The sequence below is a fragment of the Elephantulus edwardii genome, unplaced genomic scaffold, assembly GCF_000299155.1.
Source record: "Elephantulus edwardii isolate Elephantulus edwardi_28Jun2011 unplaced genomic scaffold, EleEdw1.0 scaffold01267, whole genome shotgun sequence".
NCBI classification, from domain to species: Eukaryota; Metazoa; Chordata; class Mammalia; order Macroscelidea; family Macroscelididae; genus Elephantulus; species Elephantulus edwardii.
The window spans coordinates 1-11,748 of record NW_006401017.1 but is presented as its reverse complement, the minus strand read 5'-3'; the positions used below and the strand labels follow the sequence as shown (position 1 = coordinate 11,748).

Below are 11,748 nucleotides of genomic sequence, written 5' to 3'. Positions count from 1 at the left end.
AAGGAGGAACAATCTCCTCCTGTACCAGTCAGAACTGATTTGAAGACACACACACACACACACACACACACACACATTAAAAAATAAAATAAATTTTTAAAAAGTGAATAATGGTACAAATTGATTAAAAAAAAATGCAACCTTTTGTCACAGAGTTGATTCTGACTCATAATGACCCTGTAAGGCAGATAGCACTGCCCTGGAGGGTATCTAAAGTGAAAAAGCTGACTGGAGCGGGTTGCCACAGTTTGCTTCTATAGAATAGCCGATGGGTTCAGACCACCAAGCTCCTAGTCAGCAGCCCAGTGCATAACCACACCACCACAGGGGCTCCTTATCAGCCCCTTGAAATGAAACAACAGAACTGTTGGCTCCAGCGCCCCTCCTCTGCCTGAGGACCAAAGTTGTAGGTACCCGGTTCATCTTGATGAAGACACAGGGCTGCCCAGTGCTGTAACCGTAATGAGTGGGGTCTCCGATGCCAGAGCAGTCGCCCAGCTGGGTCCGGTTGAATTGGCAGGCCCGCTTAGGGTAGTTGAGGACTCCATTATCAGGCTGTTCATAATAGCGTCCAGGGCGGCAGACATCATTCTTTTGGGCTTGGATGGAGTCATTGTAAGCTATGGAGGTGTGGGGGAGGAGAGAGATAATGTTGAGGCTTCATGGCCTGCCTGCAGGGTCTCCCAGGCCCTATTCAAGATCCTGAACACTCCCCACACTCACGCTCCAAGAACTTGTTAAGCTTCTGAACATGCTGGTCCCAGCTTTCGGTATCACTGACGTTGACAGTAACATCAAGGTTTTCAGTCTTGGGGCGTATCATCAAGCCTACACAAGGGCAGGGGCATAGGGTATATGTGAAATGAGGAACCGCATACAGAAAGAATAAGTTGGACATAGGGCACATTAAGGTGAGAGATGGGGTCAAGCTCTTCATGAAGATTTCTGTGAACATCTGCCATCAGCCCAGAACACATCTTTCAGCTGGAGGAATTGGGAAGGAAGGAAGAATTAAAAAAAATGTCCAAGAAACAAACTGAGTTAGAGCATCAGAACCAAACACCATCTTTCAAGTTTTCTTAGCTTATGAATTCTTTCTGGAGGTGTGGGAAGCATGACAATGGTTAGCATGGGGGTGCTAGGGATACCTCCTCACTCACCCGGTGTGGCCAGTCGGTCCTGGTACTTGGGGGTGTGGTCAGAAACAGTCTGTAGCATCACCCACATGGTGAGTGTGAACATGGCTGTGAGGAAGCCATAGAAGACGAGGTAGAAGAGGAGGATAAAGGCTGGAAGGAAGAAGCAGGGTCAGCAGGCTTCAAGTCTCCCACCATGACCTCACTTATGCCCGCCCACACTGATAGCCCCTCAGAAAATTTGCTCTGGGAGATCAGAGATCTTCAAGCCTTCCCCTGGGAGCAAAGTCAGACAAGCTGGAAGTAGGCAGTTGTGTCTGACTTCCAGTCAGGATTCCCAGACCCTTCCTGATCCTAGAACACCGTGAAACATAAGAGTATTGTGGCCACAAGAGACCTAAACTCTCGTTGCTGGGACAACTCCAAGTGTAAGCTGAAATAATTTTGCTTCAAATCACATTCTCAACTTCTCAACCATCTGTGGCCCTGAAATAGACACAACATCTGCTGCCACTACCTTGGTACTTGTGCTTAAAACTGTTCCACTCCAACGACTTTTTGTGCTAGCTCTGGCCTGTTCACAATCAAGCTCTTGACCAGAGTCTGGACCTTCCTTACAGTCAAATAGCTACAGCTTCTCTTTCCTGGTCCCCCACAGAAGCCAAAGTTTCTGAAATGAAGGACCTCACACTCCAGCCTGGCTATAAAAAACGAGAGTGACAGCTGCCATGGCCTTCACCAGTCACACTCCAACACCCACAGCACCCAGCAAGCAGAGAGTCAGGGAATGCTCTGGAATCTCCCATTGGCCTCCTCCGACCTAGTTAGGTCCCTGTGCATGGCTGTTGGCTGCCATCAACCCAACACCTGGTGGAAGTGACTACTGTTTGCACTTCTCACTCCTCACATGCCCAGCTCTTCCATCTCTGAAGCCACTTCCTCAGAGGCTCCAAACATTCTGTATCTCTAGGATCTCGGGGTGGGGGTGGGGGGGCTGAACTAGGATCAGATTCAAGGGAGGGGGAGCAGATGGGGACAGTGTCAATGTTATACGAACGGTAAACTGACGCACTGTGTCTCCTGTGCTTTGACTTCCAAATTTGACAAGTAGTTTTGGAAGAATTCTTCCCCTCCCTGCATTGCTGCTCATCCTCAGACCCCACACCACACACAAATTCGCTCCTTATGTCCTCGGTTCCGCCTTGGGGTGTGTGTGTGTGTGTGTGTGTGTGTGTGTGTGTGTGTGTGTGTGGATACGCTCTGAGGCAGGAATCACCTCAACTCCAGACACACCCGCCAGATGATGTGCATATCTCCCTACCAGTCATCACTCCTCCCTCCACCGCCAAGATCCAGGCGGAACTGCCAGCTTCGGACCAGGGCCCCCTCCTCACCAGTTCCCCCACCCACAGAGCAGCCACAGGGGACTCCCAACACTCAGCGGTGCCAGATAGATAACTGTGATCATTCCCCCACCTCAGCACTGACGCCCCCCACCTTCTCAAGGCCCGCCCCCTCGTGAACGTTCCCAAGGTCCAGGGGGTGGGCACGAGCTAAAAATAGAAAGGGTTAGCGAGCTGGCTGGAGCTGGGGAGGGAAGGGGCGCGCTGGGAGCGCGGAGCGCCCAGATCCAGAGGAGGAGCGCGAGCGCCACGGCGAGGACACGCGCACAGCCCGCGACCCCCCGCCTGAGGGGGCTCCGCGGGGGGCGGGAAGGCGGCCGTGACCTACTTTCTCCGCCTCCGCAGCGGCCAGCCAGGGAGATTAGGCTGGTGATCGGCCCCCTCCCCGCCCGGAGCCCAGCAGGAGGGCCGGACGCCGGACCCGGGAGGGGCGCTGGGGCTTCCCTGGCCGAGCGCTGCGCCCACCAGGCGTGCCTCGGTGCCCCCCGAACCCCGCGCGCCTGCCCTGCGTACCCCAGCTGCTGCCAGTGCGGCCCATAAACTGGTGCGTCCTCGGATTCCACACGAACTCCTTCCACTCCTCAACCACCTGCCCGCAGCTCTTCTTCTCTTTCCGGATGACCATCTTGGCAGCGCCGGGCGAGTACGAGGCGGGGGGCTGCGGAGAAGCGGGGGTGCCGCGCACTGAAGCCCCCCACGCACCAGACCGCGCGCGGAGCACAGGCGGCGGGGCCGAGGGAGACCCCCCGCCTCTGATCTGCAGCTGCTGCGAATTCGGAGGTGTAGAGCCACACGTTACGGGGTGCTGGCAGCGCAGCGGAGGATGCACCGACCGCAGGCCCCCCGACTGCAATGGAAACCAGGGCTGTCAGAGCAGGGAAGGGTGAAAAGGGGCCGGGAGGTGCGGATGCGGCTTCACCACCAAACCGCCTAGAAGCAGAGCGTAAAGAGGTGCAAAAATAGACGGCTTGTTACAAAACCCAAGCGAAACGCAGAAAAAAGCGAGGTGCGAAAGGTGGGGGAGGGGGACGCCCCGAAATCCGAGATGTAGTGGAGCTGTGGAGTGGGGCTTCTCCGCCGAGCGGAGACCACCGCACCAGTTCGGGCGCGGAGGTGGGGTAGGGACGCGCAGATGAGAGACAGCCAAAGATAGGGGCCCCCCAGGCGGAGGCTCCGCTCCTCAGCAGTGCGGGGCCGACGACAGAGGCTGGCGGTCTTTATACTCCGCGGCTCTGGGGTGCCCGCCCCCTTCCCACCCCAGTAGCCCCGCCTCCCCGTGGCTGGCCCATGCTACCTCCTACATATGCAGATAGGGAGAGAGCTATTGGACCCGCCCCCTGTTGCCTCTTCGGGACAAGGCGGCGGGTCCTCTACTCCCGCCCTAGTTACTGGACGGCATAGGTTTGGGACGCGGAGGTGGAAGGCAAGTTTGTGCGGAGGCAAAGATGTCTCCAGAAAAGACTCGGAAACCCTGAAGGAAGCAATTGTAAGCTCAACAGAGGGGGCCCCAAGCAGGGAGTTGGAAAGAGAAAAGATACAGCTAGAGGCCAGGAGACAGGCTGGGCAGAAAGTGAAAGGAATAGAGAAGAGCCAGAGACCAAGACAGACTGGGAGCTAAGAGACCAGACAGGATGCAGAAGAAAAGCCGGAGCAGGCACTAGGGACTGATACACACGAAGACAGAACCGCTGGAAACAGGTCCCTGAGATGGAGGGCTTACCAGCCCACCAACACCACCTCCTCCAGCGCACGGCTCCTTCCACCACTTGATCCTCTCCACAGTGGACCTTTTCCAGCTCCTCTCCTCCTGGCATTGGGCTTCTCAGGATTTTCTTGGGAAAACTTCCACATCCCCAGGGCCAGCATTGTGCTGAGGGAGGCCCTGGCCCTGCAGCCAGCTCTGCTTGAGTGTTCTGTCTGTTCTCCACCCTAACATTGTCCAAATGACCCTCCTCGAGCACCCATTTAGATCAACAAACATTAAACATTAGGGACCACTTGAAGTCCTGAATCCATGAGACCAAGGTCTGAGTTTTCGCAGACTTCAAGAGACTCAATCTACTAGAGGGTAGAAGAGTCTTTGCATGCTTTGAGTTAAGAATCATTTTCTCCCGTTTAACCTCTCTTCAATCTTGTCACTATTCCTTGGGGAAGACTTTCTTCTTTCAACTTTCACAATAAATCCTTGACTCTCAGTAGCTCACATTGAGACTTCCATCTGAGTCCTGAAAAATTTCTCTCTTTTGGGCTCCCCGGTGGGTAGCTGGTGCTGTTTGGCCTGTGCTCCTTTTAATGCTCTGCCCTTACTGTCTTAGTTTTCTAAGAGAAGTCCGATGTGACAAATGAGCATGCGTGTGAGGACTAGAGATAAACAATATGCTGAGTGTCTGCAATGCTCTGTGAGCACAAGAAGTCTGTGAGTTCAGCAGGACTCAAAGCAAGTTCAAGGTAAACACATTACATCTACAACTGAAAAATGAGCCTGCTGACAGCTGAGAGGCCACCGTTTTTATTGAACCAGATTTTGCTCTGAACACAGAAAGAAGGCAAATCAAGAAACATGGATATTCAAGATCCCTTATATTATCTTTTCTTATGCTTTTCTGTATTAGTCGACAGTTTATGTTGGAAATTATATACAATGAAAGGTGGAAAGAAGCAATCACAGTTCTTTAGTTGTTGTTGTTTTTGTGTATCATCAAGTCAGAACCAACTCACAGCTGACCATCCAGCGAGTTTTTCAAAGGCAGTAAATCACACAGGAAGATACTGCCATCTTTCTTCTGTGGAGCAGCCAGTGGATTTGAACCAAGTGCCTTTTGAATTGGCAGCACAATCCCGTGCCCCTGAGCCACCAGAGTTCTTTATTTAGTAAGGCATTAAATGGCAAATAAAAAACACCATTACACGCTGAGAAAACGGACCATGGGAGGAAGGGGAGACTTTTGTATGTTAGAGTGTTTAGTGGCATTGCTTCTTTATTTTTTAAACAAGGGATCCCTCATTTTCACTTTGCATCAGGTCCCACATATTATGCAGCTCAATCTGGTTTAGTCCATTCTGCAGCAGGCAGACTCTGGGTTAATCTTCCAAAATATAGTTTTAATTAGGCCACTTCTCAGCTAGAATTTCTTCAATAGCCTCTCACTACCCTGCAAGATGGAGTCTTTATTATTCCACCTAACTTCAGGTTACTTCACTCTTAGACCCAGCCTGCATCTCCAGCCACTTTCCCCATAACGGCCCCGCCCACCTGGAGCCGAGCCAGCCACTCCTGGGACAGGCTGTGCTTGCTCCCTGCTTTACACCTTTGTCCTCTTCATCCTCTCATCCTGGAAGGTTGCCTACATTCAGAGTCCAGTCTGAACCCCTGTTCATTCATTCAGTGCGTGTTGGATGAACATTTGATTAGCCCCAGACATTATTCTAGTTCCTAAGCTTTTGGGGTCTTTATTCTCACAGACAACAAAAATAAACAAATAAAATAATGGCTAGTGTTATGCAGGAAAAAAACAAAACAAAACAAGGTGATAGTGTGCTCAGGGATGGCGAGTTTTAATGTAAGAACTAAATAAACAGAAGGAGTGGTGGAGAGACGTGGGAGACAAGCTTCCAAGAAAGAAGAAAATACATGAGCAAAGACTGGATTTAATATCAATCTCTCTCTTTCTCTCTCTCTCTCTCTCACACACACACACACACACACACACACACCCCTCCTGTTGCCATCTAGGCAATTCTATGAAGCCATCATGTTACAGAGGAGAATTGCTCCAAGAAAGTGGATAGCTAAGCCTTTTCTTTCATGGCACCACTGAATGAGTGGGATGTATTTGAACCAAACTAAATCCATTGACACTGAGTCATTTCTGAGTCATAGTAAATTTAAAGGACAGAGCAGAAGCCCTTAGGACTTCCAAAGCTGTAATCTTTACAGAAGCAGACTGATAGGTCTTTCTCTCGTAGAGCAGGGAATGGATCCAAGCCATCAATCTTTCACTTAGAGGCCAAACACTGTAACCACTGAACCACTGCTCCATCAGGGTTTCTTGGGAAGGTTGGTTGTTGTTATGTGCCATACAGGTAATGTATATAGCAACCCTATGTACATTAACTCTGAACCTTGCCCTATCTCAGCCAATCTCATCATCTTCAACAGACTTAATCTCATTTCTCTAGTCACTGAGTCAATCCATCTCATCCTGGGTTTTCCTTTCCTGCACTGTCCCTTTCCAAACATGAGGTCCTTCTCCAAGGACTGGTCCTTCCTGGTCACATGGCCAAAGTATGTAAGATGGAGCTTCAAAATCCTTGCCTCCAGCGATCAGCTTGGATTCACACTCTCCAGGACAGATCTGTTAGTCTGAACTGTTGGCAGTCTATGGTTCAAGACTCTTTTCCAGCAATGCAAATCGAAGGCATCAATTCTTCTTCTATCCTCCTTAGTTATTGTCCAGTTCTCTGACATATAGCAACTAATTAAGAAAAACCATCGCCTGGATCACGCGCACCCATATCTCCAGACTGATATCATTGCTCTTCAGTACTCTGGAGAGGTCCTTGACAGCTGACTTTCCCAATACAATTTGTCTTTTACTTTCCTGGCTGCTGGTACCAACGGTGTTGATTGTGGAGTCAAGCACGTTAAATCTGTTAATAACCTCAATCTCTTCACCATCCATCATGATGCTGCCAATTTGCCCAGTGCTGAGCATCTTTGTTTTCTTGATGTTAAGCTTCAACCCATATGGAAGGCAGCAGTCCTTGACCTTCTGTAGCAAGTGATTCAGGTTCTCCTCAGTTTCAGCAAGCAAGGTTGAGTCATCTACACAACACAGGTTGTTGATAAGTCTTCCTCCAATCATGACGTCACACTCCTCATAAAGTCCAAACCACCGGGACCATCTAGGGACTTTTACTGAGTGAAGAAAAGGATTTTTTTTTCAAGATTTCCAAGTGCCAATGCATACAGCTTCTTGTAGATCATAGGGTTTTAATATGTCATGGAAACAAATCTAAAGTTTTAAGCAGAGAAATGACATGATTAAGTTTAGTCATGTCACTCTGGCTGCTGTGGAAAGTGGACCGCTTCAGAGAAAGGAGACCAATTGCAGCAGGTGACTTAGACCAAGGTAGGAGGATTGGAGATGGAGATAAGAGATGGAATCTGGATCTATTTTGGAAGTAGAATGACGTCAATATAGGGGATAGGCTAAAGAAAAGAATTAAGGCTGAAGGCTAAATTTTTAATTTGAAAAACTAGATTTTATTTTGTTTTTTCTTGAGAAATGAGATTGTGTTTCTCTGTTTGTGTGTGTGTGTGTGTGTGTGTTTCCTTTTCATTTTCAGCATAATTGTAAGCATTTTGAGAGGAGCAGTTTTAAACTTCGTATGTCCTCCAAGGAAGCTCTGAGCTCCCGTGGATTAGTGGTAAAAAAATTGTGTTGTTAACCCAAAAGTACATGGTTCAGGTTCACGTAGCTCTGCGGAAGAAAAATTAATTTATTGCCTCTGAAAACCTGCTGGAGGGTAAGCTGTGAGTTCTGATTTGATTGTATACAATAATAACAACATGGTCCAGAGCTAAGAAGAGAATGCCTACATGCTAAATTTCTTTACAGGTGACGTGTCTCCTTCTGAAGGAGGTGACTTGCCTTTTCTTTCATTGGACATGGTGCATCAAAATGGGTCAGCTCTGATCCAGGGAGATGAGAACTGGATCCTTTGCTTCAACACAGACAGCAGAGGTGGCCTGACTTTCTACCTAGTGTGGATCACAACAAACTGTGGCTAACTCTAAGAAGGAGAAATCCCAGAACACTTGATCATGCTTATGCAAAACCTATACTTGGACTAGGAGGCAGTTGTCAGAACAGAACAAAGAATCACTGCATGATTCATAATCATAAGGGATGTGTCCTATCTCTGTAGCTTTTCAATCTATATGCAGAATAGATTATCTGGGACGGTGGGCTATATGAAGAGGAATGTGGCATCAGGATTGGAGGAAGACCCATCAACAATCTGCATTATGCATATTACACAACTCTGCTTGCTGAAACTGAGGAGGACCTGAATTGCTTGCTACAGAAGGTCAAGGACTGTTGCTTTCCATATGGATTGAAGTTCAACATCAAGAAAACAAAGATTCTCAGCACTGGGCCAATTGGCAGTATCGGGATGGACAGTGAAGAGATTGAGATTGTTGACAGCTTTACTTTGCTTGGCTCCACCATCAACACTGTTGGTACCAGTAGCCAGGAAATTAAAAGACAAATTGTCTTGGGAAAGTCTGCTCTCAGAGACCTTTCCAAAGTACTGAAGAGCAACAATGTCATCTGGAGACTAAGGTGTACCTGATTCAGGATATGGTCTTTGCAATTATTTGCTATGCATCAGAAAGCTAGACAATGACTAGGGATGATAGAAGGATAGAATTGATGATTTTGAGCTGTGGTGCTGCCTAAGAGTATTGAATATACCATGCACTGACAGGAGAACAAATGAGTTAACCCTAGAGAGGGTGAAATCAGGCTGCTCCTTGGAGGTAAGGATTCTGAATCTTTGTCTGACATACTGTGAACATGTTTCAAGAAAGGACCAGTCCTTGGAGAGGGATGCCATGCTTGGGAAGGTGGAGGGACAGCACAAGAGAGGAAGACGCTTGATGATATGGATCGATTCAGTCACTGGGGTAATGGGGGTGGGTGAATCAGAGACAATAAGATTGGCAAGGGATAGAGCAGGGTATACGGCTGTTGTACATAAGGTTGCTATGAGTTGCAAGCAACTCAATGGCACATAACAACAATAACAACTCTAAACTCATTTAGAAAGAAAAGAACGTCTTTTGTGCTTGGTGCCCACTCTTTGCCATGTTCTTTAGGATCAACACAAGGAGGTTAGGAGATAAGATGTAGGGGACGGTTCACTTAAATGCTGCATTCGTGTTCAAAGGAAAATGAACTGAGAAGAGGAATTCTGGGGCAGTCTGTGGTGAGCGTGGGGAAGGGGACAAAAGACCATTTTTTTAAGGAATCTATCTCCACCATCAACAGCAGCACCTCCTGAGGGGAAAAAAGCGAGAAGAGCTCTCCACACTCTCTTCCACACCTAGAACCAGCTATAGAGTCTATGCTCCTCACTCCCCACTCCTAATTCACACAGTTCAGGCACCTACTTGTCTGGACTCACAAGAAAATGGATCTTTGCAGAATGCTATGCATTGTGTTTTGTCTCTAACAATGATCTGTTGAAGCCCTAACCAACTTTCTTGCTGCTTGTGAACATGACCTTTTGTGAGTGGTGCTAGTCTTTGCAGATGCAATTAGTTATGATAGGATGATAGCAAATTGGAGTAAGGTGGACTGTGATCCAGTATGATTGGCATTCTTATAAAAAGAGAAAAAAAGAAATACAGACAGATGCATAGGGAGACAGCACTGTGGAGGGTGACACAGAGATTGTTGTTATGCTACCATAAACCAAAGAATGCCTAGAAGCTAGGTGAAACAAAGAAAGGTTTTCCCTACAACCTTCAGAGAGAGTGTGGCCCTGAAAATGTCCTGAATTCAGATGTTCTGCCTCCAGATCCACGAAATAACATATTTCTCTTGTTTCAAGCCATGCATTTTGTACTATTTTATTATAACAGCTGTAAACTAATAAACAGAAGAACAAGGAGAAGAGAGAGCTTAGAAACATAGATGCTCCTTCACTGAAAGGAGGACGGATGAAGAATCTCAAGGCCTTTCTTCACCACAGGCAGACAGGAACCTCCTCATTTTATTTGCTTCCTTCCAGTGGCTCATCAACATTCCATGTCCTCTGTGCTATAGTAAATTAGTCAATATAATTTTTCTAGTCATTGGCTTGTTGTTTTTTTTTGCCATCGAGTTGGATCTGATCCATAGTTAACCCTCCAGCAGGTTTTCAGAGACAGTAATCACATAGGTGGAGATAGCCGATCCTTCTCCAGCAGAGCAGCTGGCGGATTAGAACCAGTGTCTTTGGGATTGCAGCACAGATTCTTACCACTAGGCCACCAGAGAAGCTAAGGAAAATCAAATTCACAAGAGCCAAAGTTTGACCTTGAGTCTATTCCACCTGAATTTAAAGACCATCTCAGGAACAGATTTGAGGCCTTGACCAGTAATGAACAAAGACCAGATGAGTTGTGGGAGGATATCAAGAATGTAAAAGGTTATTACAAAGTTGGAGGAGGAAGAAAGACCAAGACGCATGTCAGCAGAGACTCAGAATATTGTACTACAGCACCAAGAAGTCAAAGCAAAGGGAAGAAATCAAGAAGTTAAGGAGCTGAACAGAAGATTTTAAAGGGCAACTCAGGAAGACAAGAAAAGTATTAAAATGAAATGTGCAAAGAGCAGGAGTCGGAAAATCAAAAGGGACAAACTCAGCATTTCTTAAGCTGAAAGAACTGAAGAACAAATTCAAACCTCTAGCTGCAATACTTAAGAATGCTGTGGGAATAATATTGAATGACCCAGGAAACATCAAAAGATGGAGGAGTCATCCAGAAACAATTGGCTGACACAAAATTTTGTGAAGCAACCCAAGATCAAGAAGAGGCAATGGGGAGTGGAGGGCTGGGTGGGGAGAGAAGTGCGACGATGAATGAATGGAAATCCAAAATCTCAGTAAATGTTCATGAAAATTATTAAAATAAAAAAAGTACAAAAAAAAAAAAAAGAAGAGGCAATGGTGATGAAGGAGGAAGTTCAAACTTCTCTGAAGGACTTGGCAAAAAAACAAGGCCCAAGCATTGATAGAATACCAATTGACATTTTTCAACAAACAAATGCTGCCCAGGAAGCACTCAACAGATTGTGCCAAGAAATCTGGAAGACAACTTCCTGGCCAACTGATTGGAAGAAATCCATATTTATTCCCATTCCAAACAAAGGTGTTCCCACAGAGCGTGGAAATCATCAAACAATATCATTAATATCACACACAAGATCGGCTGAAGATTATGCAAAAATGACTGGAGCTTTGCATCAATAGAGAACTGCCAGATGTACAGGCTGGCTTTAGAAGAGACCTTGACACTAGGGATACTATGTTGTTTGTTGTTATGTGCCGTTAAGTCGTTTGCGACTCATAGTGACCCTATGTACAACAGCCCTAAACCCTGCTCTATCCTGTGCCAATCTCATTGCCTCTGACACACCCATCCCGATTACCCC

The 11,748-nt window shown here is 47.3% G+C and overlaps 1 protein-coding gene across 1 annotated transcript; it reads right to left on the bottom strand.

Moving 5' to 3' along the window:
* Positions 1 to 414: 414 nt before the first annotated feature.
* LOC102865013 (sodium/potassium-transporting ATPase subunit beta-2-like) lies at positions 415 to 3,534 on the bottom strand (the record flags this gene model as incomplete). The annotated part of the gene is made up of 4 exons (XM_006903454.1): positions 3,053 to 3,534; positions 1,161 to 1,289; positions 724 to 828; positions 415 to 620 (listed from the first exon to the last, which is right to left on the bottom strand). Coding segments are annotated over exons 1-4 (552 nt in total), but the record flags the coding sequence as incomplete, so codon positions are not given.
* Between the last annotated feature and the right edge of the window lie 8,214 nt (positions 3,535 to 11,748).